This window comes from Montipora foliosa, chromosome 2 (assembly GCF_036669935.1).
Source record: "Montipora foliosa isolate CH-2021 chromosome 2, ASM3666993v2, whole genome shotgun sequence".
Classification (NCBI taxonomy): domain Eukaryota; kingdom Metazoa; phylum Cnidaria; class Anthozoa; order Scleractinia; family Acroporidae; genus Montipora; species Montipora foliosa.
Window position 1 is genome coordinate 5,759,295 of NC_090870.1, and position 23,681 is coordinate 5,782,975.

At 40.4% G+C, this 23,681-nt stretch overlaps 1 protein-coding gene and 1 long non-coding RNA gene across 4 annotated transcripts; one reads left to right on the plus strand and one right to left on the minus strand.

The window, feature by feature from the left end:
- Nucleotides 1-475: 475 nt before the first annotated feature.
- Nucleotides 476-15,037, minus strand: LOC137992208 (proline-rich protein PRCC-like). Of its 3 annotated transcripts, none has more exons than XM_068837395.1 (9): nucleotides 14,884-15,037; nucleotides 14,119-14,168; nucleotides 11,075-11,877; nucleotides 9,664-9,723; nucleotides 8,385-8,963; nucleotides 6,906-7,052; nucleotides 3,933-4,070; nucleotides 2,773-2,838; nucleotides 476-1,348 (listed from the first exon to the last, which is right to left on the minus strand). In XM_068837395.1, exons 3-9 carry the CDS (start codon nucleotides 11,672-11,674, stop codon nucleotides 1,262-1,264), a joined length of 1,677 nt encoding a protein of 558 aa, XP_068693496.1. In that variant the 5' UTR covers nucleotides 11,675-11,877; nucleotides 14,119-14,168; nucleotides 14,884-15,037; the 3' UTR covers nucleotides 476-1,261. The 3 variants fall into 3 exon arrangements, with proteins under 3 accessions (XP_068693496.1, XP_068693497.1, XP_068693498.1); XM_068837396.1 differs by having other exon boundaries at nucleotides 635-1,348; nucleotides 11,075-11,698; nucleotides 14,884-15,007; XM_068837397.1 differs by lacking the exon at nucleotides 14,884-15,037 and adding an exon at nucleotides 14,581-14,640 and having other exon boundaries at nucleotides 1,121-1,348; nucleotides 11,075-11,698.
- LOC137992209 (uncharacterized) lies at nucleotides 13,951-18,061 on the plus strand. The gene is made up of 2 exons (XR_011121658.1): nucleotides 13,951-14,076; nucleotides 15,912-18,061. It is a non-coding gene; the product is annotated as an uncharacterized lncRNA (long non-coding RNA).
- Nucleotides 18,062-23,681: the final 5,620 nt, after the last annotated feature.

Below are 23,681 nucleotides of genomic sequence, written 5' to 3' on the forward strand. Positions count from 1 at the left end.
TTCAACCCACGACCGTGATATGAGAAGCACGGGTCTATTCTCAATTTTACGTCACAAACTGCTTCGCAATGCAAAATTTATCATTCTGCAAACAGGAATGCAAAGCAGTTTGTGACGTCAAATCGAATAGACCCATGCCACTCACATCACGGTCGTGGTTCCAAATAGGCCATTTCCGAGTTCTTCCTTGCCTCATCTTCAAAGCGAGTCTAAGTGCCAAGTTTTTGTTATGAAAATTAGTTTTCATTCATATGTAAAGTAGAACTAATTACCATAACAAATACTTCGCACTTAGACTCGCTTTGAAGAGGAGACAGACTTGAACTAGGAAATGGCCTATTACTTCTAGTTCTGCCAAGTTTACGTGGCTTGCACGGCTGGGTAACAGTGATTGCACATGTTTGCTTTGGATGGGGAGAGTTATATTGGGGACTTTAAAGGAGAGTCCAGTAAAATAGTGCATTCCAAGTCAGCATAATATCTTGCGGCCTCTTATTGCGATTGATATTATGGGTGTGATACCTTAAAAGCGCTTATAAAGGAGAACGATGTCTCGAATTTTCCCGCCACAGTCAAACAATGCCTGCCGAAGCCGTTGGGTTTCTTGCCAGCACTTCGACCAATTTCAAATGCCTTTCCTGGATGGAATCATTTAATTTTTTTTTTTTGGAAAAAACGAAATACCCCTCAGTCTTAAAAAAGTGCAGTGTGCGTTACAGATCAGGGTTCCCCTATTTTGTCACTTTTAGCTTATGCATTAATTTCCACGAGTTTTCAATCACCCTTTGCAGGATCTTCCATTGAAAAATAATACGTTTTCCTTTACAAAGAAAAACAACAAAAACAATGCCCTTTAGAGAACCATCTTGCACGGTTTTTTTCTGGTGTCCTAGACTACAGCAATAAACAACATTGAACGCCTATTATAGAGAAACAAGTATATAATTTTCAAAAATTTCCATCAATCCCAGTCAAATTCCTGATTTTCCTCTGCTGGCAATCCATTTCGCAGAATAGATAAATTTCCAGGATTTCCGTGACCCATGCACTGAAGAATATCGTGTTCCAAAATCGATAGGACAACGTATCCAATTATATTAAGGTCTTGCAACTTCACTGACTCAGATTAAAGGCATCTATTGGAGTTTATATGGACAAATTGTTCTCAGGCGACAAATGGAGATAAGCGTCTTTTCCAAGCTGGCAAAGGGATACCAGGAGGAAAATACAACGTTGACAAAAGCTTCTTTCGTACAGCTTCTCAAAATCCATACTTGGACTGTGTTTGTCTGCGCGTTTGGCGATTGGCTGACCACTGCTGCCGCAGTTCAAATTCTCTTTCTTTAGCCTAAATCAAGACAAACACAATGGCGATGACAAATGAACAATCACGGAAACGGACGAGTATCTGCCAATTTTACTGGCTCGTAACGGTATTTAGATGACGTTATTGAATGATATAGAATTATATACGAAAAGTTTAAATTGAAATACTAGAGTCAGGACTACTCTCAACAAGACGATCTTACTTCATTAAATTGTGATATGGCTCCTTGCTTCAAACCATTCGACATAACGAATTTTAAGAAAACGACGACACCTTCGAGATTATAATACATGTTTGGACAGAAACGTCTGCCATCCTCATTTAATCAGAATACAAAGCAATAGAAGAGAGAATGCTGGTGTGAAAATTGTAACAACGGAATGAAATATAGCGTGAAAGTGTGGGAATTAGACCACGCCTCCGCCATTTTTTAACTCAAGATCAAAGAGGATATTCACATTCAGACAGAACAACCCTCTTTGAATCAACAATTACACCATGTCAATCTAAAACTATCCTTTTAATTTCCACACTTTCACGCTATAGAGCAAGTTTCAATCGAGTGTCGTAAAATCAAAACCAAAGTAATTACTTTGGCCAATCAAAAAGGACGGAGATAATCCAGTAAACCAATCAAAACTCGACGTAATTAAACGAAGCCGACACAAAGCGCGGGAAAAAGTGCACGCGCGAGCCACGATTGGTTTTGGTTTCATTTCTGATTGGTTGAAAAAGTGGCGCGAGAACTTTGAACCAATCACTGAGTGAAGTAATGCAAAACCAAAGCAATTCGCTAATTACTTTCGACACTCAATTGAAAACCTCTCTACTTCATTCCCGTTGTTACTATTTTCACATCAGCATTCTCTTTTTATTATAACTGAATTCAGCTTAAATGGCTTTGTATTCTGACTAACTGAGTATGGAAGAAGTTTCCGTCGAAACACGTACTATAAACTCAAGGTTTCGTCGTTTTCTTCAAATTCTTTACTTGTCTGTTACTATCAAAACCCATTCGATGTAACAAATTTCAGGAATTCCAACTGATACCAGGAAGGCCAACTGCCTTTTTGTAAGCGAAATCGAGGGGGTTCAACGAGGTGCAACCCGGAACGGGACTTGAGCCTTGGGAATCCAGGCCTGGGTTGCTCGAAGCATGGTTAACGCTAACCGGAATTAAATACCATGGAAACCTATAGGTTTTGATACCTCTTAGCCAATGGTTAGCGACGAGCAACCGGCCCCAGATTGTAAATTACTCCTAGAATTACTGACCACTATTCCGTTCATTCTGGAATAAGTTGCACAAGAACACATAAATCGAAAGAATCCAAAAATAAACGCGCGCACATTTCGCCGAAACAAAGTTGCTTCTTTTACGAGTTGAGTAGATTTGTATCATTGTAGAGGTAAATAATTTTCGAGTTTGACAGAGGAGAAATTACCTGAAATGCCAGATAAGTGATCTGATGTTTTCGTCTTTGTTGAGCTGTGGGCATATCTTTCTTTTTCTGGAATTAAAAAGATATTTCTCAAAAAACAAACAAACAAACAATAGCGGACATTTTTTTTGCAAAAAAATGCACCTCATTCCAAGATGGCCGCCACTTCATTTTTCTTGTTCCCTTTTTCTGGGTGATGTGTTGTTTCGAGCTTTGAACTTATGAATGAGGCAACAGGGACTAATTTGAATATGATATACATGTAAGAAAGGGATCCAACAGTAGCAGTCACTTTGGAATAAATGTTTAAGCAAACCAAATTCCCCGAGTGCTTGGATGAGGCTATATAAACAAGGAAATAAGTCCTCTATTGCTATTATAAAATATTTCTCAAAAATAATTCGGTCCATAAATGAAGGAAAATGCTGCTTTTTTACTTCTTGATTGAAACAGATTTTCTTGATACACGCTTATACATCCTAAAAGCCAATCCAAACGCGCGACTTACAACACATAACCAATCAAAATTCATGTGATGTCACAGCCGTGTTTACATACTCTCACCAAAACACCGCTAATGACCAATGAGGGTCCCAATTATTTTATAAATTTAAATATTAAATTATACCGTGATATCTCCAACAATAATTAATTCATGATGAGAATGGCCACACGCGCCCTCAACAATTTTTTTTTCATTCTTCGAAAGAAAATTTGGGTGGACGTCAATTAAATGTTCCAAGCCGCTGCGTGAGCATAATTATGTTGATTGACGTCCACCCATTTCAAGTGTCGAAAAATGAAAAAAAAAAAAAAAAAGTCGGATTGAGGGGCGCGTGTGACTGATAACCGGTGCAAACCTCGGAAATGATACTGAAGCAGTTTTCAAGTCTACCGACGAAACTACACCGACCAATGACAACAGACGCAAAAAAGGCGATTTACCAATCAGCATCGAAAAAGATTGACATGTGACCAACTAAAAGCGCGCGAAAATGTCCGTGTGCCAGATGGGACTGGTTTTGGTCTTGTTTCTTAAAAACGGTGCCGCGAGACTTCGAAGCCAATTACTCACTGTAGTATATTAAACCCAATCGTGTACTATTACTACAACACTCCTTTCAAAACCGCTGCCATTACTGAATAAAAATGTACGATATTACCCGTGATGATGTGTGTATCACTTCCTCTGTTCCGTACTTTGCCATCATTTCTGCCGCATTTCCAATCTGGTCATCAGCATTGACATCAACAATGTTGATCTCCTCGTGGCGATTCCTTCGTCCCGTTAGCTTTTGCAACTGAATGAAAAGACACAACAACAAGCCTATCAGCCAGTACTGACCGTAAAGGATCTAATAAACGCCCCGGGCGTCTATCACGTTTTAGGTCCTAGTGGGGGTGTTAAAATAGATATGAGGTGTTACTTTAAAAGTAACAGCTGCATAGAGGAGCCTCGAGATGATGCCTTTTGTTAAGGTCTGAATTTTAATATATCGAAATTGGGCTATTCCTTTTGCTTCATAAAACCGGCATACATGACATTAGGGCCGTTTATACGAGAGAAAATAAGCCGCGGCTTACTCTGGCCGCGGCGTACATAATACGCGAAAGGAACTATTTATATGAGTATAAACTCCCAGGCCAGGATAAGCCGCGGCTTGACTCGGAAAGCCGTGAACGTAGATTTTGTACCATATATACGGGGTGTTCGCGTCTTGAGTAAGCCGCGGCTTATTTTCTCTCGTATAAACGGCCCTAATGTGCTTAAGGAGGCTCGAAAGGGTTTTCAGCTGAGCGCACGCGCGTAAGCCACACACGCAATTCTAAAAGCCGCTCGCGTCAGCTCATGATTCAAAATGGGTCACCAGAAATAAACAAATACCGCTGATTTCGCTCACCTTTCTTCTAATTCCTATATATATGGAATTATAAATAGACAAATAGACATCTATTTACGACAACTACGAAAATTGTACACAAACGGGTTGATGGTAACTTAAATCCGTTCGCGTTGGCCTGTAGCTCCACTCACGCGTGCACTCGAATGAGCGGGTGACGCATGCGTAAATGCTGATCTTATAACCCCCTCATTTTTCCCTTATTTTGCAACTTTACTCGTTTATATCTCTGCTTCCGGACAGTGAATTTTTCCCTTTTTTGCATGTTAGCTTAGATTAATTTAAAGCGTTTGTCTTTCAAATTTAAAAAAATAGTGCAGGTGAGAAAATAAATTAGAGACACATTTCAAAAAAACTGATTTTTCTAAAAAACTGACCTACAGATTTTGTTGAATTTTAATTATTTTAGAGATTATTTCTAACATTATCTGGTAATGCTGAATGGAAAGATCTCACCGCCCCGTTTTTTTTCCAAAAGACAAGGGTTAATAAAAGGCCTTATATCGTTGCCATGGCAACATTATTTTGGAGGAAAATGTGATGTGAGAAATCTATGATGGGTACTTAATAACCTGGCTACATTTCGTCTTGATATGATTACCCTAACTATATCTAAGGACAGAATATGTTTATTTGTTTGAAAACAAGAGAAACTATTTCAAGCCTCCTTAAGCGCTTTATAACTACACGTACTATTTATTACTGAAGAAATTATGCAACACCAACTTTCAACATTCCTTCCCCAATTCGGGAATTTGACTATTCGATGCTCCTTAGAAGTTGTGTAATAACGGGCCGCGAGAGTCGCTAATAGGAAGCTTTAGCAACGACAACGGCGACGGCAACGAGAACGTCACAAATTTGCATATTTAGTGGGCAAAAACAATAGATCTGCACGCTCTGCACGTGCATCTTTTCATCTTTGTCTATTTCTTTGCCGTCGTCAGCAAAACAAAAACGTGAAATGACCAAATTTGAGGTTTTAGGGAGAACGTGAGCGCTTGAGGATAAATTTTCAATTTCTCTCCTAAATTTAGCGCCGTTCATACTATGAATAAAGGGGGTAGTTTCTAAAGAAACTGTGGTGCTGCGTCGGTGGGGAAGTAGTATACAAAAATTTGGTTTTATCAACGGAGTTGATAATGTAAATTGGCCACCGTACAGAGATTCTAAAAGCTGACGTTTCGAGCGTTAGCCCTTCGTCAGAGCGAATCCACGCTAAATCCTTCGCTCTGACGAAGGGCTAACGCTAGAAACGTCAGCTTTTAGAATCTCTGTATGGTGGCCAATTTACATTATCAAATCCGTTGATAAAACCAAATTTTTGTATGCCGTTCATACTAGTTTCGTACTTGAGGGTTTGCCACACCTTTGTCACGTTAAAACGCTTGGAATAGTCGCGAAGCTATCACAATAACGCGAATTCACATTTAACAACGACGTTCCCGTTGTCGTCGTCGTTGCTAAAGCTCTCTAATAGGAAACTTGAGCAACGACGACGGCGACGGCAACAAGAACGTCATCTCAAAATATAAATTCGCGTAATTGCTATATATCACTCGGGTGTGGTAGTTCCTCAAGGATGACACTGGTCGGAAGGGCGCTTAATTTAGAGGAGAAAATGAAAAATTATCCTCAAGTGCTGACGTTCTTCAAAAAACCTCAAATTTGGCTATTTCACGTCGTTGCTTTGAAAACGACGGCAAAGAAATGGACAAAAATGAAAAACGCACGTGCAGGGCGTGCAAAGCTATTGTTTTTGTCCACCAAATATGCAAATTTGTGACGTTTTTTTCTCGTTGCCGTCGCTGTTGTCGTTGCTTAAGTTCCCGAATATCAAAAGACAAAGCGTTGGTATAAAACGTTGAGTGTTATCGGAAATGTTCGAACGACTTGAAAGCCCTTAACTCTCCGTTGACGTCTTTAGTCTTTCACCGTTTAACGGACGCTAAAGTTTAACCTTGGTGTGCTTTCCCAAGGAAGACCACATTTGACCTTACATCCTCGCAAGCTGACCTTTTCCACAAAACTTTGTTTTGAAGAGCTCGGAGCAAGAAACGAATTAAACTGTAAAACGCAGGTATAGAGCGGCACTATGTCAAGAAGTGTCCGGTTAAGAAAAGAAAAGAAGAAAGTACAGCTACATGTACACTGTAGGAGTAAAATGGTCATGCCAAAGTGCCATCCTTGCTTTTCTGCATCACTTCTCTGTAAAAGATTACAAACTATTCTCACCTTTTCTAAATCAATATTTGTTTCTTGAGGCTGATGATGCGTTTGTCCAACTGCGCCTGCAGGGTATGTGTACGTGCAGGATTCCGTTCCCTGGTCATAATAACTTTCAGTACCGGCAGATGCACCTATTCCATAGCTGTAATTTGCCTGCAAGGAAAATATGAAGAAAAGGGGTACATGAAGAACCTAGCCCACAAAAGCCTCGACCACTGACTCGACTCGGAGGTCTTTGGCAGTTCTAGCTTTCTTGTTTAGCTAGGGGGCCAACACGCTTCCATTGTTATGTTTCTTGTTGTTAAAGGATGTAAACGAAAAATAAATTGGTGTTGTTTCTGCTGTCGATTTGGGTTTCGTACACACCTTGTATATAAATATTAGTAAGTAAGAAGCCAAATTAGATGTGCTTTAACTCGGTATACGAAATCATACCATGTACTTATTTATGGAGCTACCAGTGATGTTTTGCAAGTTTTTGAAATTGAATGAGCCTCCAGACAGGTCGAATTTGAGAATTATCAAAACATGACAAGTATCTATTGATCCTGAATTGCATGACAAGATCACATTTTCTTTTTGTTCGTAATACAGCCCACAAAATTTTCTCGATTTACTTTTGACAAAAGGTTTAAAGGCCCGTTCAAACGGTCATGATAGTTGATGATAGTTGATGATAGTTTCAACTATCACGCACTTTTGAACACGAACTATCATTCACTATCATCAACTATCATGCAGTTTGGACATGTTCAAATTCGACATGATAGTTCATGATAGTTTTTTCCGTTTGACCGAGTGGATGATAGTGCATGATAGTTTTTCGGTCAGCGGGGGTAACCAAGGCGGGCTCAATGCAATATGGCTACCGCAAGTTTGCCATCGTCCTGTGAGGAACAACAAAACAATAATTTGGACGAATATTCGGACGACAGTGACGCTGAAAGCGAGAAAGTGAGAAAAGCTAAAAAAGCTAAAAAACCAGACAACGAGAAGTGGAGTAGTAGTTTGATATGCAACCTAATAGATGAGTACGAGGCACGGCCATGTTTGTGGAACATTTTTTGCGATGACTACCACAATCGGGATGTAACTGGAAAAGCGAAGAAAGAACTGGAGGTAAGTCAAAGTGAATTGCGCGATTTCGTCAACTATTATGAACTATCATGGACCGTTTGATCGCAAACATGATAGTCAATGATAGTGAATGATAGTTGAAACTATCATCAACTATCATCAACTATCATGACCGTTTGAACGGGGCTTAAAGCATATAAAACTGCATTTGAAAACTTCTTCCTGGTTCGAGTCAATCTGTTTTCAGTATTGTTTGTTCGGTTTTGTTTTAAATTTTGTTTGTCATTTCTATTAAAATAGCAAAACTTCTGCCATAGTAATTTAATGAAGACTCCACCGAATAGTAAAGCTCTCACCCAGTCAGAATCAAGTGATTTTATTGAGTGTAATATGATGTAGACTACTCACTTGGTGATCGGTAGAAATGCCTCCATCCCCATATTGCTGGTTTTTTACTGGTTCTTGTTGCTCATAGTAATATGTCCTCGTTGCCATTTCATCTGTTTTCATGTTTTCCACACTTTCATAATCAGTTTGGGCATGAGGTTCGTCCATCATGCGAGATTGCGTGATTTCGCTGGAGCGTGTGACACTGCTCTGTGGTATGGTTACATTTGAAGGCAAATTACCATCGAAGGTCAACTCCCTAGGAGCACTTTGAACTTCTACACGTGATTCTCTCAATTTCACATCGTTTGACCCAGTGTTCAAGTCCACAGTTGTGATCTTTTCATTGTCAGATTTGTCGCTAAAGGTGAAAAAGCTTTCAACAACCTCATCATCTTCATCGTCACTTATTGAGCCTTCGGCCTGATTCTTTTTTGTTGACTTTTGTGGCTTTTTACTTGCCGCTGTTGCTTTCTTTGTCAGAGTGTGCGGTACCAGAGGTCTACTGGCCAGTTTCACTGAAGGTTTATTTGGGTTGTCAGCTTTCAGGGTGATGCTATGTTTTGGTTTAGGAAGAAGAGACTTAAGACCTGACCCTCCCTAACAATAAAACAAAAATAGCTACAAAAATACAGAGAAAAACATAGCCGGAAGCAGGGCTGGCGCAGTGGTGAGAGCACATGTCTTTCACCGATGACTCTCTTGAGTCCCATTCCCAGACTCAATGTCATACGTGGGTTGAATTTGTTGGTTTTCTACTCTACTCCGAGAGTTGCTTCTCCGGGTTCGCTAGTTTTCCCTTCTCCAGAAAAACCAACATTTGATTTCACTTGAATTAATTTCATTTCAAAGTGCAGAGTCCCCAATATTCTTAGTGCCCTGCAGCACTAGAAGACTTGACACTTAAGGGTACATAAAATTCATTACTGATCATACTTTTTGTCGGCAAAAATTAAAATCTATATTACCAATTTTTTTAGCAATGGGATAGTGAATCCAAAAAGGCCATTGAGATCAACTGCAGCTGACTACGTCCACTCTGACATTTAAATTCAGTCGCCAAGCTCAGGAATATATCTGAATATATCCAGACTTGAATAGTACACAAACCATCAATCTGGTCCGAGTAAGAGTTCATCCAAAAAGCCATTTTGTGATGAGAAAAAACAATAATATTGAAACAAACTCTGATTTTTCCACACACACAAAAAAAACAAAGTCCAAATATAGCTTTTACTATAAAGTGAGTTCAGAATAAAAATAAAAATAATATTATTAATTATTATTATTGATTTATTACCTCTGATGGAGCAATGATCTTTTTCGTTGTCGGAGCATCATCTTCTTCATCAGAATCAGTCTAAATAATGAAAGGACACTATTTATTATATAAACACCAATGAAATACCAAGTGAGCTTTCGCCCGAAATCATGATATCTTCACATGCGAAGAAAAATATTTCACTTGTTCGTTCTCTGTGATCATTCGTGAAATAGTTTTCAATACTTGAAGAGAAAGTTCTTATCTTCGTGCAGCCATGTAATATCCGCTATGTAACAGATGTGCAGTTGTAGCCACTTGCAAAATCAAGAGATCTTGTTTGATGGTTTACAATAACTTAACAATAACATTATTTAGAGGACTTACCAATACGTGGTCCCAGGCCCTTTGTTTAAATCCCAGTTACGCAGAAAAGCAAGGCTATGTTACTCAAAGGTACAACGTACGAACCCAGGTTCAAAAGAGCAATTTTGTTCAGGTTTCATTACTACTTGACAGCTTGTAAGCACTATATATAACCATACTTCGTGTACCTGGCCCAGGGTGAAATACTATAACTGGAACACTAATGCCCTGCTTCTTAGATGGTCACATCCCTGGGCACTAATCTCACTTTAAAGCAATAGCCTAGAAGAGTAGTGTAAATGCAAACAAAAGTTCTGCTCTTCTCCAGGGTTGTCACAAAGGGGATTTCCCTGGCCAACACGAGCATGCCTCCTTTGAGTCCTTTGAGACAAGCCCCCCAATTAATTGCTTGCTTCAGTTTGACTTTATCAGTAGGCTTACTGCCTACCCTTCAACCCACTGAGTCCTTAACCACTCCAAATAGATGAGTAAAATCGTCTGGTGATAAACAGAGTAAAATCTATCAAGCCCAACTCCCAGGGGTCAATGTGTAACCTTGCATCGTACTACGAAAACCACCGATTTGTGAAATGGGCCAGAATTACTGAGTGACTGTCTGTCCACTTCAGCTAAACATTATTTTGATGTAATTCCTTTCCCACAGTGTGAGCAGTAGCCAGCTTTCGCCGTCAAGGTGTACCGGAACAACCACAACAATGAAAAGATAACTTTTCAAAGTCATGAGTCTCAAGAAAGCAATGGATAAAATTGTTCTTGTCCAGCAAAGAGGTTGCTGGTGCAACCATGGAATTGCTGCTACTTCAAGTGTAAGAAAGGTTCCCTGGCCTGAAATGTACTATGTAGTGTCGAACGCAACACCTCTCAGTAGAATTTGAACTACATGTATCTACAAGTGAAAGTGTGCAGTGTCAGTAATTAGGGCCCATTCCACAGATCGGTGATTTTCGTGGTAAAATCTTAGCAAAAGACCTTTTCCCTTGAGCCCAAAGTACCTATCAGCAAAAGAAACCCACCAAACAAAATTATGGATCAAACAGGGACACTGATGATGTACACAACTTACTTTGGGTGCTGTGGGAATTGCTATCTTGATCAGCTGTTTTGACTTTCTGTCCTCTGCACTTCCGCTGCCTGTTTTTCTTTTTGTGTTGTCCTGCTTTTGCCAAGGATTTTCAGCTTGCCAGGGAGCCGGAAGAAGAGAAAACAAACTTCCAACCGACTTCGGTTTATCGTCACTTTCACCCTTTATTATTTTCTTTGCTCGCTTAGAAATTGGTTCGTATTCCTCCTCAACTTCCAGTATCTCTTCATCATCTTCGGTCATCGTTTCAAGATTAGGAACAAGTTTTCCATCGCGAGAGACGTCTTTCAGACCTGATGTTTCTCTCTCAAGATTATCGACGTTTTGGGGTTTAGGGAGAAGTGAAGCTAAGCCAGTTTTGCGGGCCAAAGAATTGGAAATCTCGTTGGATTGCTTTGGTTTCGGCAAAACAAAGTCTTCCCCCTTCGATGGCTTTACTTCTTCCTTGGCGATATTCCACTCTTCCACTTCGTCTTCTTTTGGTAAAGCGCCATGATCGTTGGGCACTTCAGCTTCTCGATTCTCATCGAAGTCGCTTGAATTGCTCTCCTCATCGCTACTCGCGTATGCAACAAGTGACATGTCATCAACAAATCACGAGTTTCCCTTCGCAAAAAGTGTTGGGAAAAACAACAATCACGATCAGTAGAAATCCAAATGTTGATCCGCCATGTTTATTTGCTAATTGGTGCCCAGTGATGCACGGACAACAGAAGAAAAGTCACCCAACCCACTGGAGTTCACTGGATTAAATGCTATCTCAAGGGCATGGGCAAAGTGGTTTACTGCAAGAGAAATTTTTGAGAGGCCATGCTATAAAGCAAGCTTAAAAAGCGCGGATTTATATGAAAAACTTGACCCTGAATCGTAAAAAGTTCAAACTTCTCATCTTCAGAAGGAAAAATGCCCGGGGGGGGGGGGGGGGGGGGGAATACTCGACATATCCCTAGGTGGGGAGGTACGGCGCGGCCCCTCATACCCTGACCCTGTTTAAGACAAATATCGCTAATTTTCCTACCCATTTTAAGACAGAATTCCGATTTTTGATACCCTGTTTAAGACATTTAACCCAGTTTAAGACAAAAATTGATAAATCGTTACCCTGATTAAGACCAAAATGATAAATTCGATACCCTGTTCAAGACAAAAATCCCGAAAAACATACCCTGGCTGTCCGCACGTCCTCATTAAGCCCTTATAAGGGAGTACCCCCCCTCCCCGGGGGAAAAATGTCATTGATACTTTCTCCGGCGCAAGATCAGGAAATATCTTCTACATCCAGCCGATTAGTCCAAGGCTAGCCATTTATACATCTTTATACACTAAAGGTTACTTGATATACCAGGGATTAACTATATGAAGATCATTCTGATTGAACTGTAAATGCTATGTTATGCTTTCTATTTAACAAATAGATTCCATGTTGCCGTGCGTCTGTTCAGTGATAGATCACAGATGACGTAAAAAATGTGGTAAGAACAACTAAACTTACCTTGGGCAGTGGTTTACCATGACTGAGCTAGAAGCCTTCTCGAGTGTATTAAGGCTTGACCAGCCTAATTATTATGCATATTTTTATTTAAGGGAAAGCATTTGTCCAGGCGCTAGGGCCTATGAAACTTGGCAGGCAGTTGGTTATCGGTATTGCTATATATTGATATATATAATATATCGGCATTGTTTTAAAATGTCCTGTATCAAATTCTTGTCACGTGATCCGAACTCGACTTATAACAATTATATTTTTACTCAAAAATGGGGAACATTCAACTCCATCATGTCAATCTTGTTTCTTGATTATTCCATGACCCCTTCTAAAGGCTTTGTCACACATGTTAAGAGCAATGAACAATTGAGGCAAAAAGGTCACGTGACATGATAAACATTAAAATATCTTAAAAGATAATTACGGAGTACCACATTAAAAGGCGGCATTTGGTAGGCACTGTTGTACTAAAGGTATTAATGCCAGACTGATTATCAAAATTTTGAAGTATAATTGTTCCTCATTTTTGAGTAAAGTATATAAACGTTATAAGTTGTTTTAGGATCACGTGACCAAAATGTGATGGAATTAATAACAACACCGATAACAAACTTCCTGCTAAGTTTCATGGACATTGGACAAATGCTTCCCTTCAAATAAAAATATGCATAATAATTAGGTTGGTCAAGCCTTAATACACTTGAGATTTGCATGCATGGTTCTCCAGATAGACAACCCCTGGGAGTTTTACACTAATTATTAACTGATCGTGACCCACTCCTTAATATACCTGAGTAGCCTTTGACTAAAACCAATGGAAAAAAAACCCGAAGGATTTTTATTACATTGAAATCCCATGAAGTCAGTGGGCACCGCGCGCCGCAAAAGTACTGGTATCCAGACAGAATTGCCTGCTTTCCATTAGGGCTAACTTGACGGCCACACTAAGCTTATGAGAATTTGGTTAAAAAAACTGTTGGACCCTTAAGGTTGATTCATGCTTTTTACTGCCTGCAGGGTGTCAGCTCTTGTAGGCTGGTATTCCGGTGGTTTAGTATTTTTATCTTTTAGCAAGCCATTCACATTGTATCTTATAAGGGCCTTTTCTCCTGCTTCAGGTTTTGTTACTTTACCGTTTGCTTGAATTGTTATTGTTATTTCAGCAGTCTTGCACACTGTAGAACAGTTAATGATGTCAGAATCAATTTCAAATGGGAGGAGCAGACAAGACTGCTACCTTGTGTGATGGTAAACTAACATTCAACGAACAATCTCAATGTTGGCACTGGATTGTTCCCTTGAACGGGTGTTACGCAGGTTGTTCATTGTTCATCGGCCCAACAGCTGCCCTTCCGGTTTTTGCATAATTCATGCAAATTCATTTGCCGGCCTTCATTTGAACATTTGTAATAGCGTGAACGATGTGATTGAATTACAAGTCAGATGAAGTGTTTAGAATCACTCAACCTTGTTCCAGAAGGTGCTCAATGACTGCTCGGTAAGACGCTTTGTGTTGTTTTTAATTTAACAAAGTGATCACCTTTTTGGAGAATTTCATCAGCTCCTTTTTGGTGTTCCATTCGATGTAACCTGTTAATAACAAGAAAAGACTGCATGAGTTGTAGTCGATTTTGTCTAAGTACTGTTCATCAACAAATAGATCCCCATTTTTAAGTTACAAAAAGTTTTCAGATCCTTATTGCGTCTAAATTGATAACATTGTCCCAGCAACTTTCGCCGGTTGGGCTTTAAGGCCAGATTTTGCAATTGTCAGAGGTAATGTTGTCTATGGCAGGACAGCGGAAATTTTTCTGCTAAACTTTTGTCACATTTTAAGGCAGCGAAAATTTAAAGCAGCATTCGTTGACAAATGGCCAGCGCTTCGCACGATGCTTGAACAGCGAAATTGTCGATAAAAAAGCTAGTTCCAGCGATTTAAAATTTCTAAGGTTTCTTCAGGTACAAACTCAACAGAATCTATTGATATCTAGAATCTCCGTACTTCACGGCCACGACGGAAAATGCTCTCAACGATTTCGAGTACAAGCCGTAAGACCTGTCATTCGTCTGGATCTTTTGCAGCCGGATTTTCGAGTAAATCTGTAAGACGATTTTCTGGCGTGGTGCTTGCACGATTGTTCAGTCGAAATGATGGGTTGTCAGGAAGTTGATATCCTTGTAACGACTCAAGCCATTAATTCTCGGAATTCGGTTCCTTGCTTTTCGAAAACTTTACCGTCTTCTAGCTTACGAAAGGGCAGAATGCGAACTTTAAAGTTGGTAGGATCTGTGATAACAATCTTACCGACCAGCTAACGCTGTTTATGACCGTTTATGTGAAGTCAGGGGGACTCTGAAGCACTTGGCAAGCTGTGCATATGCTTTCCCGGTCCTCGGCGGTGGCCTTTTCTCCAGATTTTACTCATGAACGTTTCTAAGCTTTTAAAACAATTCGAAAGAAACAGAGCTAGAAAAAAATATATTATAATCTTTTTAAAAAACAAAAGAAAAAAAACTAATTGTCTTGACGCACCGATAATTTTGGTTAGTGATCAAATGCAAGGTCGTTTCTTATCTTCTCCGGAAACTTAAGTCGACATTTCGTAATTTTTTGTTTTGAAAAATGATTTGAAGCTAGGTGAATTTACTTTTAATTTATGAAAACGTAGAATTTAGAAACAGAGAATTTGACGCCCCTCGATAAAGTTTTAGAACTCACAAATTTACATGTTTTGAAACGCCATACGGTCTCCTGGCAACGTGGGCGCACTTTCAAAAATTCACCATGCGATGAATTTCGCTAGCAACCACCTTCGGTAGGGACAGCAGTTGAAAGATTTGGGGAATTGTTAAGAGTTTCATTTCAATGAGGAAACTCTCCAAAAGGAAGAGGTAATAGTATAATTGAACTCTTTAGTTCATGCACGTACGTAATATACCCTTTTTCGAAAGAACGTATACGTAAACTTGAAAAGAAGATTCAATATACGGGTGATATAGAGAGATTTAGTAGCGTGTTTAAAGCACTTCAGGCACAAATGCATTTTACCAAAGATCACATGATTTTAGTCTGCCGTTTATCGTTTTACGAGGTTTTACATTTAGCGTGCTCGTTGATTTGCAAGCTATTTCACAACGCTGCCGAAATTTGGAAGCGCAGCAAGTTCCCCTCCTTTGGTTTGAAGTGATTTAAAAACAGCCATGAAATGATCACAGAGCGAGCTTCAATGCACTGTCAATTCCACCCACCATGCAACGCAATAAATATATATACCGGACTACCACATCGAGTTGACACAAAGAATACTCTGTATGGTTTTTCTTCTTTTGCAGATATGACGCGAACTTCACCCAAATTTGAGAAATTTATAGAGACAATCTTAACACATGAAACCACGTGCACCACACCAATGTGGGTTTAGAAGGAATGTCCCATCGACCCGTCCTAACGCATGATCAGAACTCGAGTCAAAAAGCAATGATTGAACGCCAAGACAACCTAACAAATGCTCTCAACTCTCTGGGCCTCACGAAAGGTGCGGGAAACTTAACTCCTGAGGCAAAAAGACATCACGAGAATGTTGCCCTATACATGTTTATCGGTCTCGTTGCTGCATTCGTGTTCATCGCAACAATCATAATCTCAGTGGAACTATATAGAAATGGGAGGTGTTCAAAAAACTTCAAACGGAAAGGAGAGAAAGGAAATGGAAGAACTAGACTGGATAATGAAGATGACGATGACGATGATGGAGATTATTCAGAAATTGAAATGAACGACTTATAACATCCGATAAGTGGTTTAGTAAATATAAAAGGAGCTATTGGGGTAGACTGATGTAGAATTGCGAAGTTTCTTGTGTTATCTCTGGATGCAGGGCACGTGACAGGATCCTAAAGGACCCTGGTCGAAGTTCACAGGTCCTTTGAAGTGACTGCTCCACAGCGGCCCGTCTTCTAGGATCCATAAGTGTTGGTTCAATTTACTCTGGTGGTGGAGGTGGTGGATTTGTTTCACTCTTAATGTGGGGGTGGGTCTCGCATATGAAAGGGGCGGCGATGCTCGTCGTCTCGCTTGGGGATGTAAATTTGGATTGGAAAACGTCACCAATTCAAGCTGGAATGCAGATGTTGCACCGGTAATCAGCTGTGCGTTTGTGCGGATCGATATCAAGCCTGTCGTGTACTGCTCAGCTTGCCATACTAAACCATCTAAAACCAGAAGAAAAACAACTCATTAATCAGTGCTTTACACAGCTGAGGCTATGGCATCAAGAGGCACTGATTCATCGAATCATATGGTGTATCATGGCTAATATCGCAGAGTTTTCTCGGAACTTTCCCAATACATGCAGATAGACAGAGCTAAAAAGTGGCCGAAGAAATACATTTTTCTTGTATTATTTTACGGACCGACTCGATATTATCACGTTTTCACTAGTGACGCAAGCACAAGCGCAAAAGATATTCGCGTCAAGTGAAAATGATCCACAAAGCAAGAAGAAGCACACGAAACAGAGACAAAGATCCCCTAGTTCCATGTAGTCTATTACGACGCGGCGCTGCGAGTGGAATTTTCATTGGAAGGCCATCACAGCTTGCGTTGCGCCACGTTTTCACAAAACGCAAGCCGCGAACGCAAGCATAAGCTCAAGCACAAGGAAAAGGAAAAAAAAATTGATCCTTGCCGCGCTTGTACTTATGCTTGCGCTCGGCCCGTTTTCACGATGAAATAAGCGCTCTTGTCCTTACGTTTATGCTTGCGTCGTGCTTGCGTTGCTGGTGAAAACCAGGCTTAAGTCAAATCTCAACCCGGCAACGAAGCGAGGACTTATATCGCGTTTACTATACACGCAGATTGGCTTGCTTATACGGTAAAGATAGAAAAGATACTGTCTGGTATGCAGTTGTGAAGATATAATGCAGTCGCCAATAAAAGAGACTGAGATAAGGATATTTTGAGCGAACCAATCTCGCTCCTTTTTAAATACACTGAATTCTTGAAACATTGAGCTCTTCGGTGGCATTCTGATGTACAACAAAGGAAAGGCGGAAATCTGTCAAGTAAATCCAAATTATGTTCCTTGGAACTTCAACCTTCCTTAGTGAATGGCACAGCAATAGCAGTAATCATTTGGAGTGCGATATTAGACTTGGAATAACTTGCGCGCAAAGCGTTTCTCATCGATTTAAAAGCGCTCAAATATCGGTCTTCATATTTTATGCAGTTTTGAAGGCTACAAGAATTCTAGGACTCCTATCTTATCGTATCTTACAAGTGGATATTTCCGATAGACTCGATCATTTTAATTAAGCAATTACTAAGATTGCTTGTAATCTTAACAAGCACTTAATTATGCAAAAGTTGGGGAACCGGATATCGACAAATGAAAGCTCTATCGAAGGACGAGTGGCTGGACATAATCAATTTCTTTTAAAACGGAGATTGAATTTGTAGGTAATAAAGACATTTTTTCGTAAGACACACTGCGTCCCTTATGGAAGCGCTAACCTCTTTTAGAAGTGCCCCACAACGATCAACTTAATATACGGCAATCTTACATATCAAAGGGCAGCGGTACTCTTATTAATTTGTAGTAATGCGAAAAAATGTGCTTATTTTGCGATTTGCATTTTAGTGCATTCCTTGTTCCTTCGCCGTTCTCTTTAAAATAACGTGAAAAAGTTCAGCAGAAGACCTTTGATTGCGCGAGTTGTTTTTTTCAACTGCGTTCATGCAAGCCGTTTTAGTTTCAAGACAGTTCGCGCACAACATACATTGTGAACTCGACGTGATTGCAAAATAGTTAAGAGTTGCAGTCGTCTGTGATAAAGCCCTAGTACAATGAAGTTGTAGAAACATCAAACCTCAAAACGGTTATGGATACTGCATTGGAGAGGGGGACATGAAGCGATGTAACAGGATACTAAATTTGAGAGTTGTGTGGCTTTCTCCTCCGAAAGCGTCCTCGGAATTTTACGAAGATAACGATATTTAACGCCTTCATGTTGAGTGCCTGGATAAAACGAAAACTGCTCATACGACGCAAAGTTGCGGAATTAAATGTAATTAGTTCGTTACGTTTTGGCCAAGGTTCAGACGTTAGAAATCTTGCGTACGACTTCCGCTTTTCTACACGTTCAGCACAGGGTGATTGCGCGCCGAAAAAAGAAAACAAAACAAAACAAGAAATAAAAAATGCGCATATTTTTTTTACTTTATTCACGTTGAGGACGAAAACCTTTGAATTAGAACGAAGAACACGTGTTGTATGTACTGTTGCATTTAAATCGTCTTGGTTGTTGCGCTTCCCTCTAACTCCAGTGCCTTTTACGCTGGCGACTGACATGCACTTAATAACGCTGAGTACTAAGGGCCCCTTCCATACGTATCTGCAACTCAGTTTTTTCTTTCCGGATTAAAAAATATTCCCATCCACACATAGCGTATTCAAATAGAATTTTCCCGTCCACATGTATAATCACAGGTAACCCAGGCTCACTGTGTGCGTCACGTAGGTATTAAAATATAGAGAACATATGAGGCGAAGTTTAGGTCTGAAAATTTGCTAGAAAATGGTAATAAAAATCGATAAAACTTATCATGTGGTGAGCTGTTGTTGTCTTTAATACGTACACGAAGTTTCGGGGAAAATGGTCCCCGTTCACCTTCCTTCATAATATAGTGACAAGGTAGGAGACGGAAGCCAGCGTCGGGACTCGGATCGACCCAAAGCAAGCACGATTTTTTCCGCGAAAATCAAATCCAGTCGCTAAATAAACACGCCAGGTTCGTGGAATAGGAATTTCTCTAAACCATGAATCCACTAAAGCATCTCCAGGTAGCAACGCGGAGCCACCAGACTCCGTAAAACTTGTAAGTTAACCTGCTAAAATGGCGGCCAGAAAGCGTGGTACTCACGAAGTGCCCAATTCAAAATGGCACTGAACTCTGGACGCCTGGTGACGAGTATAATAAGTTCTGGAGGGAGGGGAGTCCCAAATTCCTAAAAACAAAACTCACTGAGCAATTTTTTGGGACTCCCCTCCCTCGAGGGAGACTTATTATACTCGTCACCAGGCGTCCAGAGTTCAGTGCCATTTTGAATTCATTTTGAATTGGGCACTTCGTGAGTACCACGCTTTCTGGCCGCCATTTTAGCAGGTTAACTTACAAGTTTTACGGAGTCTGGTGGCTCCGCGTTGCTACCTGGAGATGCTTTAGTGGATTCATGGTTTAGAGAAATTCCTATTCCACGAACCTGGCGTGTTTATTTAGCGACTGGATTTGATTTTCGCGGAAAAAATCGTGCTTGTTTTGGGTCGATCGGAGTCCCGACGCTGGCTTCCGTCTCCTACCTTGTCACTATATTATGAAGGAAGGTGAACGGGGACCATTTTCCCCGAAACTTCGTGTACGTATTAAAGACAACAGCAGCTCACCACATGATAAGTTTTATCGAATTTTATTGCCATTTTCTAGCAAATTTTCAGACCTAAACTTCGCCTCATATGTTCTCTATATTTTAATACCTACGTGACGCACACAGTGAGCCTGGGTTACCTGTGGTATAATTAGGGAGCTTACGAAACGAGGACGACGACGGCTACGAGGACTTCATTTAAAAATACAAGTTCGTGTTATTCATATCACTACGAAACTATTTCATGTCGTTTCGCGTTAAAAATGTGTAGTAACTGTCGAGGAATTAAACTGGTATCATTGACTCGGTTGGAAGCGTAGAGAGAGAACTGAAAATTCATCGTCATGTGCTAACGTCGTCCACAGAACCTTGAATTTGGTCATTTCACGTCGCCATTTAGGAGATGACGGCAAAGAAATGTACCAAAATGTAAAACGCACGTGCAGAGCGTGCAGAGCCATTGTTTTTGCTCAATAAAGCTATTGTTTTGTAGCGTCGTCGTTGCCGTCGGCGTCGTCGTTTCGTAAGCTCCCTATAATAATAATAATAATAAAAACATAATATCTGACCTGCTAATCGCCCTTACTCGCTGTCGGAGACTGAATAGCTGAGGACGCAGCTCAACGAGGTCAGACCGAAGGAAAGGTGTGCTGCCGGCTAGGCGCTCGGCCCCTGAACACGACCCATGTATGACCTCCGAGAACATCACCACAGTCAGATGGAAAAGGCTGGGAGTCGATTTTACTGAGGGAGGAAAACCGGAGTACCCGGAGAAAATCCTCAGAGTCAGATTGAGATCGACTGAAACTCAGCCCACGTACGACCTCAAGATGCGATACCGGGTTCACAGTGGTAGGGGGCACGAGTGTTACCACCGGGCCAACCTTACTCCCTCCGAAAACGAAACGAATCGAATCCGAATCTTGTACTCAGGACTCCGAAAGGAAAGAGAAGTAACAGAGCATGCGCCATATAGAAACAATATTGCCCTCGACAGCCATCTTGAAAATTGATTTCACGGTAACAAATTGGACTCGATCTTGTTACGTCATCCCGATAAAAAATTTCCGGATTTAGAGTCCACACGAATCCGGAGTCATAGCAAGGAATTCGCCGGATACGTGTGGACGGAAGGCGTATCCACCCTAGGGGTGGGGAGCCGACGAGGGGAGAGGTCGACTTACTAATGAATGTATCTTTGGGACATAACTGTGAAAATTGAACTAATTTGTTGTCTTATTGCAGCCGAACTCGCTGGAATCGTGATATACGCAAGCTTAGAAATGCAGAATTATTCAACCAGGCTTGTTTCAAGGTTTTCGAAAATTTGCCGACATCTGTGAGTGGACACGGAGTACACCATCGCAAGCTATCAGGCTTGCTTAGAAGAGAGACTTGAAAATAATCCAGCGTCAGAGTGCGTCTACGGATCCTGTGAGATCTTTGGTGTAAAGAAAAAGAATTTTAACTGAGATTTTTATGAAATTAGAGTTGGACCATGTCTTATTCCCAGTGGGCCATGGTTCGACAAAATGACAAAGGGGTTCCGTCAGAATTGAACGAATAAAGGAAAAATCTCAAATCGATTTTGGACTGGGCTTCAGTCCGATCGACTTCTTTATATCTGGACCAGATCGGGTGTTATCAAGTACAGTAAACACCCGCATTTAAGAACACTTTTTTTCAGGTTTAAGGCTGATCGTGTTCTTACGTGTTCTTGCTTAGTGAGAAATCAGTCTGAAAGTGTTCTTAAAATGTTCTTAAAATTGGTTTCAGAAATACTTCAAATTATGTATTACTAGAGATTTAATTAACGTGCAATGCTGTTTTGTGATAGATTTTATAGTTTGTAATGGCCCTGAACACCATAGTACTTTGATATAAGTTACTGTGCTGTATTGTTCCCTTATCCTAATACCCTTGCCCTTTGTATTAATTATAAGAACCTGTTTTATTTATCAGGCTGAATTTGTTCTTATTTATATGGTGCTTTATAGATGGTTTTCACTCACGTGACTTGGCGGTCATATTGGTCTACAAAACAATACAAAATTATGCATGGAATATGCATAAAAATAGAGTTTGGTTCCCAAAGGAGAGAACGTCTATTGTTTTTGTACACCAACATGGCCGATGTGACGTCACGTGAAAACCATCTATTGGCCAAATTTCAGCCTGATGTTCTTAATCCACTTGTTCTTATATGCGGGTGTTTACTGTATTCCAAAATTGCATGTGAAGAAAGTATGACAATGTGGCATGTAATGACGTCAAGTGACCTATGAATTTATGGGGAAAAAATATGTTGTCGGTCAAATCCGGGCTCAGGTTGAATCCGGTTTTACCTGCTTGGTTAAATTGGCGATCCTCATTTTACCGAGGTTGAATATGCACTCTACGTAGTTAAACCAGCTATCCCCCCCAAAACGGATTGAAAACACCTACCGTATATCTTCCCTCAAGCTCTTTCTTAGGCTCGTTTTAATTAAACGTCGCATTTTACATGTGCCGAATCTGATGCAAATGAGCGAAAACAATAGCTTTTTCTCATTTGCATTAGATTCGGCACATGTAAAATGCAACGTTTAAAACGGGGCTCACGCATCTCAATACATCTTCTGAATTAATGTTCGTATCGTGGTATCGGTACCGTTCTGTATAAATACACTTATCCATTCAGTCTCAACATTACAATATAGAAAGAGAATTAACAAAGAACTATACTCGAACTCGGACTCTTGAGATCTATAGTCCTGTGTCTTCACCACCACCATAACAACGACGAACATGGACCCAACCCACCCCCGTTCTTTTCATTATTCACATTACATTACATGTGCATTAATACTGCCGTGGGCCGAGCCCACATAGCGCCAACACAAACGATCGCCACTCCTTGCGGTCCTGCGCTACCACTGTTACCTCTTCGAAGGAAAGTTCAGAGTCTTGCAGGTCTCTCGACACTGTATCTTTCCAGCGTATGCGTTGCCTGCCTGGGCGACGGCGCCCTCGTGGTTCCCAGTGGAGCAAGCGGCGGGGCAAACGAGTTTGGTACATACGAGTGACATTTCCGAGCTATTTCTATAATAAGTCAATTGATGGCCCTGAATAATAACCAAACTAATCCTAACCTGGCCATAATTTTTCTCTAGGCTTAATCTAGGCTCAACCTACGTAAAATCAGGATCACCAATTTAAGCTAGGTAAAAACGGACTCAACTTGCGAACGGATTTTACGGGCAACATGTACAATTCTCAAGAGAAGACAAGAAAAGCATACTTGATACATACTTATGACTTCTAACTAAAAATGACATGTCATTTCCATAAGAAAGAGGAAATTAAAATAATTAAGGGTTAATACTTCATTCCGAAGCCGCCTTAGAACAACTTGATTAAAGAGGCGGCCATCTTGAATCGACGCCGCCATCTTGAATAAGCTAACCAGTTCGGAGTTTCAAGAAACGAATGTGCGCGTCGGGATAAAAACAAGCACATAATTGTCTTTTTTGTTATGGTAAAAAGCTGCAAGAATTTGCATTAGAAATCTTTTGTTTTTTTTAGAATCTATGCTTGCTTTTTCCCCGACGCGTGCACGTTTTTTGAAACTCTGAACTCGCTTATTGAGTAATCAGCTCGATTTCTCGAATTCCTTCAAAAACACTGGTATGGATCTGAA

Excerpts from the sequence above, each read along its gene's own strand:
- LOC137992208 (XM_068837395.1), bottom strand. The coding sequence starts at position 11,674 with ATGTCACTTGTTGCATACGCGAGTAGCGATGAGGAGAGCAATTCAAGC. Across the intron at positions 9,724-11,074 it reads CAATTCCCACAGCACCCAAA|ACTGATTCTGATGAAGAAGA; the intron begins GTAAGTTGTGTA and ends TTCATTATTTAG. Across the intron at positions 7,053-8,384 it reads GCATTTCTACCGATCACCAA|GCAAATTACAGCTATGGAAT; the intron begins GTGAGTAGTCTA and ends TTTTCCTTGCAG.